Below are 21,888 nucleotides of genomic sequence, written 5' to 3' on the forward strand. Positions count from 1 at the left end.
ATTAAAATGGCTCATCATAAAATGTTAAGAAATAAATTAATATGGATCATTAGTTTTTAAGACTATACTAACATTAAATCACAAAAAAGAAAAAAAAAACAAAGGCACTTCAATGTTGCATATAAATAGTAAAGTTATTATTTTATAAACAGAAATCATATTAAGGGTAAATGCATATAATAAAAAAACAAGGCTAACACAGACCATCTGGTGAACACAAAAGCATTCTTCTCAGTAGGCTTATTTTGATATGTTCGCACCGTAGTTCACCTCGCATATTCGCCACCATAATACAGAAACAAGTAATCAGCAAATGTCTTCCCTTTAGATTTTTTAAAAATAAAAATGTCAAACATAGAAGAAAAAATTTAAAAACCTGGGAATTCTTGTAAATGTACTCTTCAGCACAGTGGCTCATATGTGTTCCTTTTTGTTCACCTCATGAAGTACTTTATTCAACCACTCAGAAGAATTTGTTTTCTTGATATATCATTCCTACTGAACATTCCATTTGAAAATTTTTCCACCTGTCCAACAAAATAGGAGCCGATCTCTTCCTTTTGGATGTCTTCTTGACCTTTCTTCCTCTTTTTATTTATCCTCAAGCCATCAACACCAAATACATTCTTGCTATTATTATTTCAAACCGTTAACTGTGAGATCAAATAAGAATAATAAGAGATTTTATTTTACCTTCATTTATTCCTTCTATAATGTTCTTTTCTTTATTAAATTTGAGTTTCTAATTTGTATCACTTTTCCTTCTCTTCGAAGTACTTTTGTTTTCATTTCTTGCAAGGCAAGTCTACTGGTGACAAATTCCCTCAATTTTTGTCTGAGGACATTTTTATTTCTCCTTCATGTCTGAAGTATAACTTCACTGCATATAGAACTTTAGGTTTGTGTTTGTTTGTTTTTCTTTCAACACTTTTATACATTTTGCTCTACTTGATTCTTGTTTGCATGGTTTCTGGTGAGAAGTCTGATGTAATACATATCCTTGTTCCTCTATAGGTAAGGTGTTTTTCCTCCTCTCTGGCTTTTTCAAGATTTTCTATTTGTGTTTGTTTTCCTAAAGTTTGAATATAATTTTTAAATTTCTTTGATATTTAACCTGTTTGATGTCCTCTGAACTTCCTTCCTGGTTCTGTAGTTTGGTGTCTGTCATCAATTTTGCAAAAATTTTGGCCATTATTACTTGAAATCATTCTCCCGCTCATTTCTTTCTTCTTGTACTATTCAAATACCATGTTACATTTTTTAAAATTGTCCCACAGTTCTTGGGTAGTTCTTTTATGTTATATTTTTCTTTATTCTTACTTATCTTTGTATTTGGGAAGTTTCCATTGACATATTTTCACGGTCACTGATCCCTTCCTTAGCTCTGTCCAGTTTACTGATGAGTCCATCAAACACATTCTTGTTTTGTTTTCTCCTGCTGTCTTTGGGTTTCCCTAAAAACTGCTTCTTAAGTAGTGTCCATGTCTTGCAGCTCTTTCCGTTATAATCCACTGTTATACTGGAGTTCTGGTGACATGGTAAGGGGTAGGGGAGGGAAAGCATTCTATAATCTAACGATTAAATCTTAGTGTTTTAGTGGGCCTGTGACTCTGTGCTTCAGAAGTGTTTCTTACCTTTTTTCTCCCTTAGGTGAAACAAGAAGGTTAGAGATTAGATTTGGCTATCAGCCCTTTCCCATGGACAGAAAATGTTCTGGCAAAGTTTCCCTTGGAGTGCTGGCTTTTGATATTGAGAAGAGAGTGCTCTGGACTTTTTTCAAAATGGTTACTTTTCTCTTCCCCCTGAGAAAATTTTTCTCAGATTTTCACTTTGATAGGGTTCTAGAAATAAAACCCATGAAAATTTGGGGGTCCCCCTAACACTTGGCTCTAAGGAGTTTCTCACTATCAAGCTAGCCCACACTCAGCCTCCAGTAATATTTCAAAATTCCCAAGTAAGTGTTCCTACTAGCTTATGATTCTAGCATCTTCTGCTCCTTGTAAGCTGATCTCAGCTGATTCACCGTATTCACATGCCCGCCCAGATTTTAGAGTGGTGGTTTACCCTGTGACCTCACTGACTTTTATTCTGTTCAGCTTTTTACTCACTTTTCAAATGTGAGTAACAACTTCCAAGCTCTTTACATGTGGGAGCTGTATAGTTTGTAAAATTCTACCACTTCTACTGACTCTCCTGTATCTTTTAGCTGCTCTGGAGAAGAGGACACTATAGCAGGGACTCCAGGTTCTAAAAGGAACATGTGGGGGTCACACCAGGAGCAGAACACAGTTTTTATTCTGAGTTCCCAGAAATACTTTTCCTTTGGCTGCTTACAAAGGAAGATCATCAAAGATCAGTGTTCTCTGTTTTGATTTCTGTATTCATCAAATTGCTTGTGTTATTTTCCTGCTGCTGACTGAACTTTCCTGTTGCTTTATCTAACTTAGAGGTTCTGGAGCACAGTGTCTGAGAACCAGGTGGTACATAAAATCATAGCCACTCCAACTACCCACTGCTGAGGTCTGGCAAGACAGGTTGATACAGCTGGATTCTGTCAGGAACAACTTGATATTTTCTAAAAGTTCTAAAGTTTTTTGTTTCCTATTTACATTTTTAATTTATCTAGAATACATATTAAATATGAAGTGAGGGAGGAATCTGATTTTTTTTTATTACCCTCCAGATAGTACACTTTGAAGACTATTTTCTATCCCAGCCTTTCAGATGATTTATAGATATATATAGATATATAGATATATAGATAAAGATACAGATATACTGAAAGCCAAGTGACTTTATAAAAAATAATTCATTTAGGAACCATGACCAGAGAGAGATTTACCTTGAAGGTAATGAACTGAAGCTCTAGGCCCTTCCCTTGCATGAGCCTCTTCCTGGATCCTGTACCTAATTTTTTATTCTTAAAGAGAGTCTTTTACAAATCTGATAAAATTTGTAAACACCTTGGTATCTACTTTTCTCAGTTATCAGCACCACCTTGAAAACTTTCTGGCATGCCATTAATTCAACAGGTAATTATTTAGCAAGATATAACAGTATATACAGTATGATTAGCATAATATTATAATATTACTAGAAAATACAGCATAGAAATGCTAATACCTAGAGAATGAGATTATGAGTGACTTTGTTTTCTAACTTCTGTACTTTCCAAAAGTTTGTAATGTAGTCATATTACTTCTATATTTCAAAAAATATTATTGATGCCTATCATGAAGAAAGTAGTATGCCAGGTATTATATAGAGCAGTGGTCCCCAACCTATTTGGCACTAGGAACCGGTGCTCCTATGAGAATCTAATGCCTGATGATCTGAGGTAGAGCTTAGGTGGTGATGCTAGCGCTGGGGAGCGGCTACAAATATAGATGAAGCTTCGCTCGCTCGCCCACTGCTCACCTCCTGCTGTGCGGCCCAGTTCCTAATAGGCCATGGACCGGTAACGGGCCACAGCTCAGGTGTTGGGGACCCCTGATATAGGAGAAAATTAAAAAGAAATATATGAGCAGAGCCTAATTTCCAGGAGTTTCCAGATATTGGAGGAAAAAAATTACAAGGTGAGGTAACATATAGCTAATATTTCACAAGGAAAGAATTTACAACTTTAAAAAAATATGTTGTAGGCATTGAATTACAGTCACTGAAATAGCTAGCTGATATCTCCAAAATAATTCTAACTCAAGAGTATGCCAATCTGGATAGTGAGCCTATATTTTTTTGAAAAATTTACCTTAGAACCTCCTTTGTCTTTTTCTTACTTCCCACCAACAGATGGCATATGCTGTGCTCTCCTAATCAACTGGACTATTTTGAGGTTAACATTTTTTTTTTTTAACTAACTCTAAATGAATTTAACTTATGTGCCATGCTCAGGGACAGTCCTAAGCTTTGTACAGCCTGAAACAAAAACAATAAAGAATACAAAATTAGGTAGAGGATCTTGGAAGAGGCTCATGCAAAGGAAGGGCCTGAAGCTTCAGTTCATTACCTTCAAGGTAAATTCCTAAATGAATTATTCTTTATAAAGACACTTGACTTATAGGATATCTTTATGTACCTATATCTATATCTATGTATCTATATCTATATCTATATCTATATCTATATCTATATCTATATCTATACCTATACATATAAATTACCACAAAACCTATTATATAGGAAGCTTTATAATCAATATCATATTTTAAGGAATAGACATGAAAATGAAATTCCAGAAAATAAAAAAAACTTAGAAATTTACATGGCATTTGTTATCATGGTAGCTAGAGAAGCAGTTTAGTACAGTGGCTTCAAGTATGAATTTTGAAATCAAACTGCCGGGGTTCAAATCCAAGCTTCACTACTTCCTAGCCAGGAGACCTCAGGCAAGTCACATGACTACTCTGTTGCTCAGTATCCTTACCTAAAAAACGGGAATAGTACCCACCTAATGGGGTTCTTGTAAGCATTAGATTAGAATTAGGACAGTAAGATTCGTTAGTCTATGTAAAATACTTAGAATCTGCACATGATAAGCACCATGTAAGTGTGAGCTGTTAGTATAATTTGTTAACATATCACAAATAAAATTCAATTTCCATTTTCTATTTCCATTTTCTGAGCATCTCAACTGATGCTCATGGAGTTCTGTAAAATGCAGCTTAATTTCATACAAGAATTTTTTTTATTTTGAAAAGTTCATCAACAAGAAATGAATTGAACAAATTAATGGCATACCAATATCACTGAACCATTAAGCCCAATAAAAGAATGAGGTAGAGCCATATTTACTGATATGGAAAGGTAGCTATGATATAGTCTTAGCATATAATAAATATTATATAAGATTCTATTCACTGTTCTGTATATATTTTGTTTTCTGTGCATATGTATAAATGTTTCTATTCACATGGAAAAGCCTGGAAGGATGCACATCATACTATAAAAGTGGTTACAGGGGTAACCTTTCATTAAAGGAGTGGGATTGAGGGACTTATGTATTTACATTTTATTAGAACTTTATATTTTATATAATGTGCATGCATTTTTTTTTATATAATTTAAAAAATCTGAGGCAGAATAAAATGCTGAACCCACCTTGGCATGTCCACAAACTTTTCAATCAGCATAGCATCATCATTAAAAGACTTTTTAGCTTCCCTCCGTGCTGATTCTAGCTGCTCTTGAAATTCTTTCTCGAATCTAGCAATCCTCATACCCTAAGGTAGAAAGATAGTTATGATTACAACACAAACAAAACAAAAAGACAAGCCTAAAATGGAAAACGCAAGCATGCATAATCTTACTTTTCCTCCTCCACCACGGATGGCTTTAATCATGATGGGATAACCAATTCTCCTAGCATGTTCTTTCAGGCATTGGTCTGACTCGTCCTCGCCATGATAGCCTTCTACAACAGGTACTCCAGCAGCAACCATTATGGATTTGCATGTGCTTTAGAACAAAAAACCAAAAACAAACAATGAAAAAAATGAGATGCCCCAATTCTGTAAAATATTTCAAATATAGCACAGTCTATAAAATACAATGGAACTATTTAAAGAAAACATCCCATAGAGAAAGAAAGGACTACTGTCTGAGACAATAAATATTAATACAAAATTATAATATGTTAATGTTTCTCTATCCAGTTTTTCATGTGGTATCTCATCTCACCTTGTTTTTCTCTCCCCCCAAAGAATTAACATGTTGGTTAGATATACTAATTAGCTGAATATTTTCTGTAATTCGCTGGAGTGGCAGATAAATAACTTATGCTTATAACAACAAAAGAGTATAATTAGCAATGTCTATTATAGGTAAAACAAACCATTTCAATTGACCCTCCTATGGTTATATTTAAAAGATATAAACTCATACCTCTTTATTCCCATGTCTCTAATTGCAGATAAAGGAGGACCTATAAAGATAATTCCTTCTTGCTTACATAGTTTGGCAAATTCCATGTTTTCTGAAAGAAAACCATATCCTGGATGGATAGCCTAGAAGTGAGATATAAAAAGATAAATTTACTAGTGTTCCATTGGCAAACTGTGATGCAGGTGAAGTCATCTTCCTCTGGGGAAGCCTCTCACTACCCCAGTGATAGAAGTACACTATGGTCTCTATCAAAATCTGTTTCCAAACAGATGTATGAAGCATTCATACAAAAGTTCTAGAGCCTTACCTGAACCAGAAGAATTGTATTTTTTTTTTATTGTGGTAATGTATACATAACATAAACTACCATTATCACCACTTCTAAGTGTACAATTCAGTGGCATTAAGTATGTATGCAGTGTAGTACAACCATTACCATCAAGCATCTCCACAACATTTTCATCATCTCAAACGGAAACTCTGTGCCCATTAAACATTAAGTCTCCATTCCCTGGTAACAGAAGAATCGGTATTTTAATTTAAAATAATACTGCTATTAGGTCATAACATTAAGGAATATCTGTAAGTAGGGATAAAGATAAGGGGTATTTGTTGACTCTGCCTTCATATAAAGCTGGCCTAGCACTGAAACCATGGTACCCAAAAGTTGGAAAAGAGCGCACTAGCACAATAATACCTCATTTATCGTCAGCTCATTATGTGCCCATGTCACCTTCCTAAAAAAAAGCTAAGAGGCAAACAAAAAGTCATATATTAAAGTCTACATGTACTTTGGTGAAAGAGGACTCTCAGACTTTTGCCTAGCTACTTGCAACTTACTCAGTTTTAACAAATTTATTTATCTGCCTTTCTAGCTCACAGAAGAAAATCAGTGACTGAAAGACAGCATGTTTTCTAAGAGCAAACATACTGACAGGAAAAAGGGAAGAAACAGAGGAAAGAAAACAGCAGCTTACTTTAGCACCTTTATTAAAAAATTAATTGACTATATACATACACACACACGACGTTCTATTCTGTTCTATTGACTTATATATTCATCCTTCTGATACCGCATTATCTTGGTTATTGTAGCTTTATAATGAGCTTTGAAATCCAAGAGTCTAAACCCTACAAATTTGTTAGTCTTTTTGGAATTGTTTTAACAATATACTAGGTCCTTTGGCTATTTTAGGAACGACTTGTCAATTTCTACAAAAAAGCATGTTGGGATGTTGATAAAGAGTGCACTAAATTTATAGATCAATTTGGAAAGAATTCCCATCTTAACAATACTGAGTCTTCCAATGATGTATGTATTCATTTATTTAGGATTTCTTTACTTTTACTCAATGATGTTTTGTCTCCTTTTTTTTAAAGATACCTAATTTGATAGAACTCTGATGAACTAAATAAATACTCTCTCTTCATAATTAAGAAAAAAAAAAGCAGCTAACTACTTGTGCATATAAGTTTAACTATACATTCTGAGAATGGCATCGACAAGTTTAATTCTTCTCTAAAAGAACAATTTCATATATCCAAACCATAGTATTTTTGAGCATTTAAATGGGTCATAAAGGAAAAACCAACATTACTACTACTGCCAGTGGGCGAATTCCCTAGCTGTCAGGCATGTACTCAGCTTCCTGGTGGATCACAGAATTGCAAGCTTGTTCACAGTGTTCATTCCACAGTACTAATGCGCCTTTAACAGGAAAGAGAAAACTTGTCTGCACTTTTATCAAGCTCTCAAATGATGCCATGGACCATCATTTCTACCTTGAAATCTCTGTCAAAACAATTTCTTCCACTCTTTCAGTTTGTATCTAGTCTGCTCTATGCTTGAGCATATATATATAGATCCAAAGTCGGTGGTAGTGGTGGTGGCTCTGCCGTCAAGTAGAAAGGAGATGTGTCCTAGCCACTGTAGAGGGAACGAGTCATACTCTTTAAACTCTTATTACCAAGAATTTCCTATCCACATCTGTGATAGTTAACACATGGATTTCCTTTTGATCAACCAATTTGCTGAATCGAAACTTCTAATTAAACAACATCTTCCCTTTTCCCAAACTTGCTATATTCATTACAGGTATTTGACAATGATTTTGAAATGCCCGTAATAAAGTTATTCATCTCTAGTGGCACATTAAAAAAACTGGAGCGCTTTTACAAAACATCCATGCTCGGGAGCTAATTGAGATAACTGAGGGGATGAGGCCTACAAAAAAGTAACTTTTCACTAAAATAATATACATACACAAAAGTACACCTCATAAGTGTACAGCTTTTACATCGTTTTCATAAACTGAGTACACTCGTGTAGCCAGCACTCAGATGAAGAAACAAAACATCCCTAGCATTCCAGAAGACCCCTCTATGTTCCCCTCCAAGTTACCATAGGCCCCTCCCTTAAAGCACTACACCTCTTTAAAAGGCTCCTAAGGTGATTATAATTTACAGCCAGTGCTTACGGCTACCTCTTTCCCAGCCAGAGAGGGTCTGAGACAATTGAGAACTAGCCTAATGAAAATGCTTACCATTATATCGTCCAGATTCTCTCAACACAGTCATGTCACCAGGCAATCAAACAGAAAGTTAGCTCACTTGTAAAGTCTGCTCTAGCATCTATAAAAATACCTATGTCAAAACAACCCCATTAAGAACAACTCTACGGTTATAGCAAACTTTCAAAATCATTATACACATTGTTAAATACTTTTATTAGAATGATCAATAAGTCTCTTCTAAAGTCAGTTAGAGCTAGGCTTGCTCCCCTAATTGGCAAGTATCTTTTTATTACAGAGCTTTATAAATTGTAACCCACCAAATTTCCTTTTTGATCAGAGCAGTCAAGAACTAAAGTAGATTTCCTTGGGTTTCTATCCCCCAAGAATAGTCCTACATTACTTATTTTTTTGCTTTTAACCTTTGTTTTAACCACTATCTTAATGTTTGCAAGCCATCTCAAATCTTGGATATCCAGGCAAAATGTGTGAAACTATTTATTCTTTTCTCATTGTTTGTGTTATTATAGCATCTAATATAATACTAATTCACATAGACACCTAGCTGACAAATTCCCTGGAATTAGCATATCGTACATTTGTGAGAGGGTTGTTATTTAAACTTAAAAATGGTTTCAGCAAACCATCATTGAAAAGGGAGAGGATTTTTACCTCCAAAGAGAAGGTCGATTAGGAGAGAAAGCAATGATAAAATAAGTAACTTGGCTGGCCTACAGGAAGTTATTTTTAATTAATTAAAACTTCTGATTAAACAACACCTTCCCTTTTCCCAAAATGTGAGGCAACAAAGTTCTCATGAACAGGGAACAAACAGGGCTGGGAGTCAGGAGACTCTTGTTTAATTATCTTTCAATGATGAGACAAGTTTTGCTTTCAAAGGACTTGGAGATCTTGACAAAAATGCAAATTATGTATTAAAATGTAAATTAAAGTGGTTTTGGGGTGAGGTATAAGAGTTGCACTTCTATCAAGCTCACAAATGATGCCATGGACCACATTTTGAGTAGCAAGACTAGATTTGGGATATCATGCAATCTTGTGTGCATTAAATTTTACATCTGAAAAATGGACGTAATTATACTATGTCATGTATGCTGAAACACATGCTAAGTACATGAAGTGATATTTACATTAAAGTACCTGATTTCCAAAAGAATATATAAATCTACATATTATTATCCCCCATCCCACCACTAGTTTGTCTACTCTCCACCAGCAGCCACAAAGTTCTTACTAAAATGTAAAGAAGATCACTTCACTTCCCAGTTTAATATACCCTAATAGCTACTTAGAGTGAAATGCAAACTCCTTACCAAGGCCTGTACTATCCTAAATGATGCTGCCTTTACCTCTCAGCTTCATCATCTGCTACCACTTTCTTCCTGTGTCAGCTGGTTTTCTCTGCTCCAAATCTAACCTTCCACTATGCTTTGTGATAGGGCTCTGCAAATAACCTTTTTTGACAGCAGGCTTTCTGTTAGGTTCTGCCAGCAGGGGTCATGGCATGAAAACTGGAAGCAGGGAAGCTTTCCTACTCTCACACCCAGTTCCAGGCTTCAGCTTCTTTTGGAACTCCCAGAACCAGCTTCATTATGCCCCCTGAGCCCGGGCCCCTTCACAGAGATCTGAGCGACAGTTGCCAAAGGTGCTACTCCAACCTATTCTCCAGCCCCAAGGGGTGGTTGTCAATTTTTGTACCTTTTATCACTGGCTAATTTCACCAAACTTTTTTTTTTCTCTTTTAGCACTGTAACACTGGTGGAATTAATTTCTAAATTAAATTCCCTCTGTTGAAATTTCTAATGAAATTTCGGTTTTATTGATTAGATACTGAATGACACAGCCCCTCACCACTTTCACTTTATCCATACTGAATATTTTTTTCCCTTGAACATCAAGCTTATTTTCATTTCAAAGTCTTAGCAATCCCACTTGCCTGAAACTTCCTTGTCAAGTTCTTCATATGGCTGGCTCCTCATCAGTTAGGTCTCATTTCAACTGTCACCTCCTCAGGGAGGCCTCCACTGACCACCCTATTTAAACGCATCTCTTAATCAGTCTTTATCCCTTCATTCTCCTTTACTTTCTTCCCAATACTTATAACGTTCTTCAGTGTATTATTTCTTTACTTGTCTAAGTATTTATTATCTGTCTCACCTACTAAAGACCGGCTTCATAGGGTAGAAATTGTGTCTTATCCACTGCTACATCTACGCTTAGAAGTTGGCACAAAGCAGGAGATCAATTAATGCTTCCCGAGAGATAAATGTATGAATGATAAGAGAAGGGGAAAGAGCATTCCGGTAGGTGGAACAATATAAGCAAATATTTAGAGGAAGAAATAAGCATAGCGTGTAAAGGAGATGGAGAAAAGTTCATTGTAGCTATAATAAAGAACTGGAAATAAAAGATACGTTTTGACAAATATTAGAAATCCTTTTAAATGTTAGGCTGAAGTCTCTGAACTTAACATTGTAACCATTGACTATTTACTCACTGGGAAATAGGACGAGAAACGGGTGAGATTATTTTTAAAAAGAGAGAGAGCAAGGGATAATAATGAAAAAAATGTTTAAAAAACATTCATAGCAGTATAGAGAATTCATTGGATAGGTACGGATTCAGAAGTAGGGAAACCAGCTGAGAATCAAAAATCCAGATAACAGTCTGGATTTTTGATCAAAAAGAACTACTTCCGGAGACAATGCAAAAAAAGATTCAGCACAAGTTGGTTCCTTATAATTTATTTATTTACTTACTTACTTACTTACTTACTTATTTCCCCCACTGCCTGATTTTATTTTGAAGGATGAATAAGAGATATAATAACATCAAAGTTTTGAGTGTGGAATATTGGAAAAGCGGGTAGTGGGGCCCTAGAGTGAAACTGGGAAGTCAACAGGGAAAAAGATTTTTCCTGGTTACATTTTACTCTGTAAATAAGAGCACCATCTATTTTCTCCAAAGGATACAATGTTCCTAAGATCTGGTTTTGAAGGTGAAAGGGCTGAATTCTCTCTTAATTTTAATTTATAATTTAGAACCTCCCTCCAATTTCCTAAAATGATGTAAAGTGTACAAGATTCAGTAAGAAGGTAGAGTGGCTGAAGAATGAGAAGGGACATGCCTAGTTTATGATTACAACTGAATAATCAAATGTAAAAATCTCAGGAAAAGCTAAAAATAGAAAATGAGTTCTATAAATGATTTTGTGAAAATTGTACAATATTTCCTCCTTTTATATTGTAAATCTCTTCATGACTCTTACCTGTGCAGCAGAGATCTTGGCCACTTGCACGATTTTCTCCATGGAAAGGTAGCTCTGCTGAGAAGGAGCAGGACCAATGAAATAGGCTTCATCTGCCTATTTAAGAGATATTACATACTTAAAAAACCACATACCTAGTATACTACATTGAACTGCTTCAGGGTCATCTTATTATTATAAATAAAAATGTTGGCTCCCCAAGAACAATGCAAGATTGAAGTACCAGCTCATATCTGTTATCAAAATAAGCAGGTTGGGAATCTTTGCGTGACAATGTCAAAACTTGATTTTTATATATAAATCACACACTAGAATTGTAGTGCCTTATGACAGAAAGAAACAGGAATTACTCATAGAATGAGAAAGAAGTGTCTAGAGAGCTGCATGGGCCTGCTGTGCAGTGCTAAAAGTCTAGGTGAAGCTGATCACCACAAATTATGTCAGTGCTTGGAGTCTTGCTGTGGGCATAAAGAAGGCCAATAGTTGAATTCATCTATGGTGGGTCCTGTCTGGTGGATAAGAGAATAGCTAGTTTTAACTGATAACACAAACCTCAGAGGAATAGAGTCCTTTTAGTTACAATTTTCCAGTTAAGCCAAGGCTCTGAAACATTAACTGATTTGTCTAAGATCCCTTGGCTAGTAAGTGGTAGTTACTAAAATTAGAATCTTGATTCTTTCCCATGTATATCTGGGATCTGGATATGTACCACTCAAAGTGTGGTCTGTGCATCAGCCATGTTCGGTGAACTGTTTTAACCAATCCTTGATGATAGAACCTTGCTTGTAAGTCAGCTACACCACAGCAGACTGTTTACTTCCACTAGTGTTATGTTTGAAAAATGTTCCCAAGAGGAATTATTAGTGAGCAGTTTGAACTTACCTACTTAAATACTGTTGAGTATTTAACGGTATTTAATACACTGGTCCCTCAATTTTTGCGGATTACCCATTCCACACCTCTTTTATTTTATGTGGAAGAAAATTGTGTAAAAAGAGTCCACTAGTACAAAAAAAAAAATTCTAAAGAAATAGGCCAATATAAGTCATAAAAATATTTATTTCACATATTTTCACAAAAAAATGCTAATGAAAAATTAAAATTTTATTCTCTGTCAATCTCAACCAAACTTTTTAATTAGCACAAAGTCACTATCTTCATTGCTTGAAATATTTGGAAGTACTTACTACTTCAGTTTCATTATTTATGTTTGTTTTTAGATGATTTTTTTCCATCCCCGTCTTTTAGTAAGTTTTCATAAATTCTTTGATATCCACTGCAACATTTTTAAAAATCTGTTCAAAATTTTAAGGCTCATTGGATGTTTGGATCAATATCTAGAATTGCAGTTTCCAGTTTCGTGTCCAATTGGAAAGCTTTGTAAGTATTTTCTGCAGTGAATAAAACTGGTTCATGATCACTGTCATAGCCGTTGGCAGGATGGGCCTTAGATATTAAGTGAATTAATTTATTAGCAGTTAATTTGTGATAAACAAGTAATCTGTCAATATCATCTACATACTAATCGTCAGAGCTGCCATCTTGAAATTTACTTAATAAATTAATAATGCCAGTTGTTGGAACCATATTCCCATACAACCACTTCTGGCCATACTGCTTTCCAGCAAGCATTTAAAGTTGATGGCTTTATATCATTCAAAGCTAAAGCAATATTCTTGATACAACTTAAAACTGTGTATTTATTCCAGGCTTCTGTAACTGTAGGTGATTCATTATCGAAGTTATCTATTATTTAAGTTTATTAAAAATGTCATTAAAACTCCATTTAATATAATTAATCTTAAAGATGGAAATAATGCCTGGATCTAAAGGTCAGGTCAAGAAAGTTGTATTTGGTGGTAAATATACAACTTTTATATTTAGATGTTCTAAACTGTGTGGGCGAACAGTTGCATCATCTAAAAGTAAAAGTATTTTAAAAGGAAGAGATTATCCTTTATATAATTTTCAGCTTCTACAGCAAAACATTTGTAAAACCAATCCCAATAAACATCAGTAGTCAACCAAGCTTTTTTTTTATTTGCTGTCCAATGGATGGGAAGATCATTAATAATTGTATGTTATTAGGTATTAGTGCTTTGTACATTAGTTCTTTGCTGAGTTAAGCTACTGTTTTTTTTTTAGAAAGAGTAAATGCCAATAATAGAAATAAAAAAGAAAGAACTGTATAAAACGAGACTGCATAAATGGAAACCATGTATAAAAAGTCCACATAAATAGGGGGACTATTTACCGTGTATACATAAAAAAAAAAAACTTGCATAAAAATATACCATATAAATTGAGGGATGGGCGTACTAGCACATATAAACTGTTAAGCAGAAGAACAAAATACTGACACACTAAACAAATACAATCACTTACAAAATTTGACTTCTAGTGTTTAACAACATACCATATCTACATGCATGGAATTTCTGTCAGCCTCACTGTAAACAGCCACAGACTGTATATCCATTTTTTTGGCTGTTCTCATCACCCTGCAGGCAATTTCTCCTCTGTTGGCAATAAGGACTTTGGTAATGTTTCGTCCTGTTTAAAACACCATTAAAATCATACACTAATGTTACTGGGAGCAAGGAATGAGAATGTGAAATTATTCTATGACATTAACCAGCTGGTAAATGTTAGTTTTGGTTAAATTAGCATAACAGAGCCTAAAATAACATCTTAACTAATATTAGACAGTGCATTTCCTTTCACTGAAATTCAAGATACCCTTATTAACACAAACTCTTAAATTACTCAGCTTTTTCAATTTAAAATTAAAAGATGCTTTGTTATGTCAAAGATCAAATTAAAATAGCTAAAAAATAAACTATCATAGTACTTTCTATGTTCTAGGTCCTGTGCTAAAGACTCTATCTGGACTTAAATCCTCACAATAATCATATGAAATAGATATTATTACTATTATTATCTCAATTTCAATAATGAAGAAGTTAAGATTGAAAGAGATAGCACTTTCCTGAAATTATACAGCTAAAGAAATGGTGGATCTAAGATGTGAACCAGATCCAAGATCTGAACCCAGGTTGGCTTCACTCCAGAATCTGAGCTCTTTGACACTCTGCTCCACTGCCTCTATTGCTCTGAACACAAGAGTGTGTGGTTCTTTCGAAATTCAAATGAATATTGCACCAGATCACTGGCATCAGTGCTATAATGACATGATATTGTATTAATATATAAAATCGACTTCCATCATTACACATAAAATAAATGTTCTTTGACAGTTTATAATGGTTATTTTTCTCAACAATTAGGTGTTATATAGTTTTAAACAATGTTTTTCAACAGGGATTTAGAGAGCCCAAGAACTGTCACAGGTCACTGGGGCTGCTGGGATTAAGTATGCATGTAGGAGGGGGCTATACCCAATCGACTAGAAGTTATACTTTAATGTTTTATCGTTGGGAAGTCCATGTAAAATTTTATTTGTAAAAAAGCTTCTGCTACTTGAAAATCAATATTATAAAGCACTGATTTACAACATCGTAGTTATGTTCTTCAATTCAATACAGTATGAGTCAGACAGAAATAATAACATAAATGTAAAATGTTCTCCATTATTTCCCTACATATTTTAGACTCAGCAGCAAGAGATCTGACATAAAAGAGGTGAAAACAATGACTCAATACTAAGAAAATTATCACAAAAATCCGAAACTCGAAAACTACATGAGAACTAATTCTATTATGCACGAATTAAGAAATTAAACATTTCCCTTTCTGAAGCAGAGCCAAATAGTACAACAAAGACTGTTAGTACCTGTGGTTGCTGCATACTTCATAGTTCTTTGCTTCCAAGCCCATCTCCTATAAAATGAATCCAAATGTAGTGATAATTAAACACGATATGCAAGATCAGTCGATGTTCTTTCAAAATTATCTATATTTTTAAACACTTGAAACCAAGTCCAGATATGATCTTAATCAAACCTTAAGCCTACAAAGTGATTTACTAAGGCTTTCTCTGTGGAAAGTTCTGGTTGTTCTCCCTGGTAATACGTGTTCTTGAATGAATCATTTAACTGTTTGCCTCTGAGGCTGGCCTATGACCAGAAAGTAAAGGTGACTGACTGGCAAGCCAAGTTACTTCAAGAACATCTAGTTTAGCTTTTTTCAAACTTTTCTGACTAGAACCCAAAGTAAAAACTGTACTTGACTTCACAACCAGGTACACACACAAAACAGACGTTTCATAAAAGACTTTCCCTGCATTTTGTTTCTATTCTATTACATTCTGTCCTATTTTATTAAATAAAATATGCTGGTCCAACTACAGTTTAAAACATGCCAATCTAACTAAATCCACTCATATGACAGGTTTAAAGGGCAATCTCAATCAGATGTTGTCATCCATGAAGGGCAGAGGGGAAAACCCACAGCTCTAACACTAGACTTCCACAAGATGACCTCCTCAGGAGGCTACCACTTTCCCATATCTTACCAATTCAGCTGACCTCAGTTTCTTAGTCTTCAGGGAAATGGATCAACTTTCCTACTCTTTATAAGGTATTTTCTAGTTCATAGCATCTTCTCATCAAACTCCAGATAGGTTTCTGATAAAATTCAGGGCCTGTCCTAGGTAGCAGTGTCTATAAAATGGCTGCTTTTTGTTAAATCCAATTTAAGATTCTTAAGTTTCAAGGCCATTGCTGACCTAAAGTTTTCTTCTGCTATTTTCTAGTGAAGACAGACAGACAGACAGACAGACAACCACACACATACACACCACTTAATCATAATCCTCTCTCCCAACAATGGTCTGATTGGGCTATTCCTTTTTTCACCATTATCTAAGCTTTAATTTAAAATAATCCCTTAAAAACGAAGATTAAGAAGTTGCTTCCATAAAATAATTCCACCCTGATCAAGATAACTTCTACACTAGCTTATTCTCATTTCTACAATTCTACCATTAGATTTCTTTTTCTCTGAGTTACTAGAGAATTATGATATAATTAGAAATGTAAATATCCTCTATACAGATAGATTTTTAATTCTGTATGCCATTACAATGCTGACACTTTTCAGGTGACAGCTACTTAAGAACAGTTCTATACACAATAGTTGAGGTTTGAGAGGAAAGAGAAAATGCTTCTGCAATGGTACAACAAAGAGCCTTGGAACCCTAATAAAAATCCGGAGAAAGAAGGGCACTAACACTGCTTTTACTGTCTTCTTTTGCTCTACGATGAGTCCTACAATTAAGTTGATCTGAAAATCCAAGGCACTTACAACAACTTGTGGATAATAAAAGCAAACAAAAAACTTGACCTAATGGCTGAGTCTGCAAAGGCCACATCTATGGATTGTTGATTCACACGCTCAAATTGTTTAAGCCTCTTTCTACGTATTAATTCATTTAATTTGCACGAGCCAAGGTACTAGTATCTCCTGTAGGTACCAGTGTCATCATTTCCTCCTAGGTCAGGAAATAGAAGCATAGAGATATTAAATAACTCGTCCGAGGTTGCTCACACACCTAGTGAGTTAGCAAAGCTGAGACCTCTGCCTTCCTTCAGCACTTAAGCTATGGTGTCTTTCCAGAATAAAGGAAAATGCTGCTTCTGATGATGATGCAGCAAAAGAAGATAAAGCAGCCCACTACCTGGAAGCATGAGGGCATCTTCAGTGTCAAAGTTATTGTCACCAAAGCTTACAGCTCAAAATTAGAAAATGATGTGAAATCAGGTTAGCTGCTAGAATTAGTTATCTGATAGCTTTGTTTAAACTTGAATTGAGAGTTTTTGACAAAACAACTTCTCAGCCCTCTGGAAGGTAAATTTGCTTTTGTTAACTTGATTCATTCCAACAAGGAGAAAGATCTCCAGAGTCTTTGTCTGAACTGGACTCCTGCTGGGGGATAGCTGAACCGAAAGGGACTTTGAGGGAATCCTGGCTCCACCTCTTACTCTTGTGTCATCTTGGACAAGTCGTTGACTGCTTTGGGCTTCACCAGAGCCGGGATTATAACAACGCTCCCCATATAGGGAAAGGAGTGAAAAGAAAGCACAATGTAAACAGGAGCTGTACAACCATTATCCTAGACCTTATGGTGAGTGGAGCAGGAGATGGCAGGCCCAGCTTCACCTCTCCTCCCTCACTTTTCATAAATGGAAAAACAGAGGCACACTGAAGGCTGAAGGGTGGATGGGGAGAAGGGAGAAGAAAAGGAAAGACTGAGTGTGGGACATCTTCTAATGCCCAGATTGAAAGCAGAAACCCCCTGAAAGGTGCTGTTACCTCGGCGGCGGCAGCAGCAGGTTTGGGACACGCTGCCACTGGTTCCTTTCTGCCGCCCCCAGCAGCAACGATACCATAGACGCCGCCGCCATGTCGCTGCAGTCCGTGGGTGACTCTCTGACTCCTCCGCACACCAGCTGTATTCCACGCACAGCAAGACCTACGCTCCGCCCCGCAAGGCTCTTGCCCTCCGCTGGCCACCGTCCAGGTCAAAACAGGCGGATCCCAAGGCGGTGGGTCTCTTCCAAAACCAATCAAAAAAAAACAGAACGGGACTTCAGTGCGGTGATTGGCCAATTGGGCCACCCGCCCACGGAGGTGTGGTCCTTCCCTCCTCCGCCTGCTACGTTCCAGGCCTACTCCGGGAGGAGTTGGCTCTGTCCTCATCCTGCATATAAGTCACGGTTGGGGAGCGCGGTTTCTTTTCACCTGCGGGGTTTCTTCGTTCTTGTCGGGCTTCAGGTTGAAGATTCCTCCTTTATGATCTTCATTAGTAAAGCCGCGGGGAAATAGCAGAAGCGGAGTCGTGGGCAAAAAGTAAAATGAGGTGGAGAGCAAGGTACGAAATAATCTAGTGTTCCTAGAAAATGAAGGAAAAGAGCTAAATTAAAATAAATAGCTAAACTAAAATTAAAAAAAAATTTAAAACTTCCTGAGCTTTCGAAACTGTTTTAATTGACTGTTGGGGAAAAGAAAGAAGTCAAAACCAAAATTGCAGAATATTTAGAAAAAAAAGATACTGAAAGGACTACATGTAGATGCTTATTTGATATAGCTACAACAGGCCTCATAAGAAAATTCATAGTGAAAGCAAATTAAACATCCAATTCAAAGGTTAGAGAATATACAAAAACGTAAGAAAAGCAGAATAGAAAAATTAGTAAAGATAGAAGAAAATAAATTAAGAAAACTGATATCAAAGGAGTAATAAACCCAGAGGTTTAGAAAAAACACCTAATAAAATAAATGGTTACCTAATCTCATCAGGAGGGGTGGAGGTAAATTCCTGCCACAATAAAAAAAAAAAAAAAAAAAAAATCTCAGATCTAGAAAACAAAGTATAGATTTGTAAGAGTCTAATTTTCTCAATTTTAAACAAACTTGAAAGCTTGAATGAAATGGATAATGTTACAAGCAAATACAGTTTACCAAAATAGATCCTGGAAGAGAAAGAAATTCTAATCAACTAATTACCATAGAAGAACTAGAGCACATTATCATCAAAGAACCATCTTTCCTAGTACCCTCGCCTCCACCGGCAAAGCAGGTGGCCTACCTTGTTTCGCAAGGAAGTTCTACCCAAATGGTAAAGAGTAGTTGACTCCAGTGCTATGGAAGTCTTAATTCTTTTTATGAAGTAAGCATAACATTGATACCAAAATCTAAGGAAGATATCGTGCATGCGTGCATGCGTGCATGCACACACACACACACACACACACACACACCCCCACTCACCCACCCACCCACCTATAGTCAAGTTTCACATACAAATATCAATGGAAAGATACCAAATAAATTAATAACTGAAATATCCCGTAGCATGTGAAAATAATACACCGTGACTGAGTGAGGTTTATTCCAGACATGTAAGGATGATTCAATTTTATTTAATATGATCTATTAATCTTATTAATAATTTAAAAGAAAAATCTTACCATGTTCATAGATGCTTAACAGGTCTTTGATAAAATACAACATTCGTTCTAGATTTTAAGATTCATTACTTCAAGCAGTGGTATTGAGACAATTGGCTAGCCTTCCAGGAAAAATGTTGAATCTTTACTCCTCATACTTAATACCAAAATGAGATTAACTATAAAAGATGAAAATATAAAAGTGCCAGAAGATATCATGGGAGATCTTAGAGTAGGAAAGGTCTTTTGAAGTATAACATAATACTCAGAAGCTGTAACAGAAAAAGAATCAATAAAATTCAACTATATAATTTTTTTTTTTAAATCTATGTGGCAAAACATATGTGTAGAAAACAACAAATGGTAAACTGGGAATAATTTTATAACATCATGAGTGAAGGGCTATTTTTCTTAATGTATAAATAACTCTTAAAAATCAATAGAAAAATCTATAATACAAGAGAAAATCATCAAAGAATATGAGGAGACCAGTGGAACAGAATAGAGAGCCCAGAAATAAATCTTTGAATATATAATCAACAATATGCAATCCTAATCTTTGACAAGCATGCCAAGAACACACAATGGGGAAAAGACAGTCTCTTTAACTAATGGTGTTGGGAAAACTGGATATCCACGTGCAAAAGAAGAAACTGGATCCCTGTCATACACCATAGGGGAAAAGCTCTTTGACATTGGTCTTAGCAATGATTTTTTAGATAAGACACCAAAAGCAAAGGCAACGAAGACAAAATAAACAAGTGGGACTACATCAAACTAAAAAGCTTCTGCACAGCAAAGGAAGCAATCAACAAAATGAAAAGGCAATCTATGGAATGAGAGAAAATATTTGCAAAACATACATCTGATAATGGGTTAATACTTAAACAGTATAAGGAACTTAAACAACTAAATAACAAAAAAAGATAATAATCCAATTAAAAATAGGAAAGGACCTGAATAGACATTTTTCCAAGGAAGACACACAAGTGGCCAAAACCTGCACAATAAAGTGCTCAACATTACTAATCATTGGGAGAGTGTAAATCGAAATCACAATGAGATATCACCTTACGTCTGTTAGGATGACTTTTATTAAAAAGACAAAAGATAACAAGTGTTGGTGATGATATGGAGAAAACATATTCAGCTCTCATGCACTGTTGGTGGGAATGTACATTGGTGCAGCCATTATGGAAAACAATATGGAGATTCCTCAAAATTAAAAAGAATTACCATATGATTTAGCAATCCACTCATGGGTATATGTCTGAAGGAAATGAAATCAGTATCTTGAAGCAATATCTGCACTCCCATGTTTATTGCAGCATTATTCACAGTACATGGAAACGAAATGAGTGTCCTTTGACAGATGAATAGATAAAGAAAATACAGTATACACACACATACACACACAGAGAAAATTATTCGGCCATGAGAAAGAAAGAAATTGTACCATTATGACAATATGCATGAACCTGGTGGACGTTATGCTAAATGAAATTAGCCAGACGGAAGAAGACAGAAACTGTAATTTCATTTTTATGTGGAATCTAAAAAATAAATAAATAAATAAATAAATAAGAACTCATAGAAACAGAGAGTAGAATGGTGGCTACCAGGAGCTGAAGGGTGGGGGAAATGGAAACAGGAAGATGCTGACCAAAGAAAAAGTTATAATGTGGATAAATTCTGGGGATCTAATGTATAGCATGGTGACTATAGTTTATAATACTGTATTGTACACTTGAAATTTGCTAAGAGAGTAGATATTAAGTGTTCTTACCACACACACACAAAAGTTAACTATGTGAGGTGATGATGTGTTAATTAACCTGATTGTTGTAACCATTTCACAGTGTATACATAACCAAACCATCACATCATACACGTTAAGTGTATACAATTTTATGTTTGTACCTCAAAAAAGTTGTGTGTGTGTTGGAGGCAGGAGGGGGACTAACAAGCACAAAGAGAAAAGAGAATATGAAGAGTTTAAAGAACAGGAAACAAATGTAAAAGGCACTTAACCTTATACCAAATGAGAGAAATACAAATTAAAACTATAATGATATACCATATTTCACCTATCACATTAGCCAAAAGTTTAACAACACACTGAAGTTAGTGAGGAGTATGAGGACTATTACTTTGCGATGAGTAAAAATGAGCACAATCATTACCCATTATGCAGAGTACTTTGGCAGTATTTATCAAAATTGCAAATTCGCAAACTCTGACCTAGCAAAGCTATTTCTTGAAATTCACCTAATAATATACTCAGAGATGATTGAAATGA

General features: G+C 35.4%; 1 protein-coding gene across 1 annotated transcript in view; it reads right to left on the reverse strand.

The window, feature by feature from the left end:
- Positions 1–18,169, reverse strand: part of MCCC1 (methylcrotonyl-CoA carboxylase subunit 1) — a 49,550-nt gene extending 31,381 nt beyond the window's left edge. The window contains exons 1-7 of the mRNA XM_039850552.1: positions 17,953–18,169; positions 15,473–15,519; positions 14,096–14,232; positions 11,680–11,775; positions 5,881–6,002; positions 5,307–5,454; positions 5,098–5,219 (exon numbers count right to left, since the gene is read on the reverse strand). Of these exons, the coding sequence (XP_039706486.1) occupies positions 5,098–5,219; positions 5,307–5,454; positions 5,881–6,002; positions 11,680–11,775; positions 14,096–14,232; positions 15,473–15,519; positions 17,953–18,044 (764 nt within the window). The 5' untranslated portion in view covers positions 18,045–18,169. The remainder of the gene's footprint in view (positions 1–5,097; positions 5,220–5,306; positions 5,455–5,880; positions 6,003–11,679; positions 11,776–14,095; positions 14,233–15,472; positions 15,520–17,952) is intronic.
- Between the last annotated feature and the right edge of the window lie 3,719 nt (positions 18,170–21,888).

Source organism: Pteropus medius, unplaced genomic scaffold (genome assembly GCF_902729225.1).
Source record: "Pteropus medius unplaced genomic scaffold, Ma_sr-lr_union100, whole genome shotgun sequence".
NCBI classification, from domain to species: Eukaryota; Metazoa; Chordata; class Mammalia; order Chiroptera; family Pteropodidae; genus Pteropus; species Pteropus medius.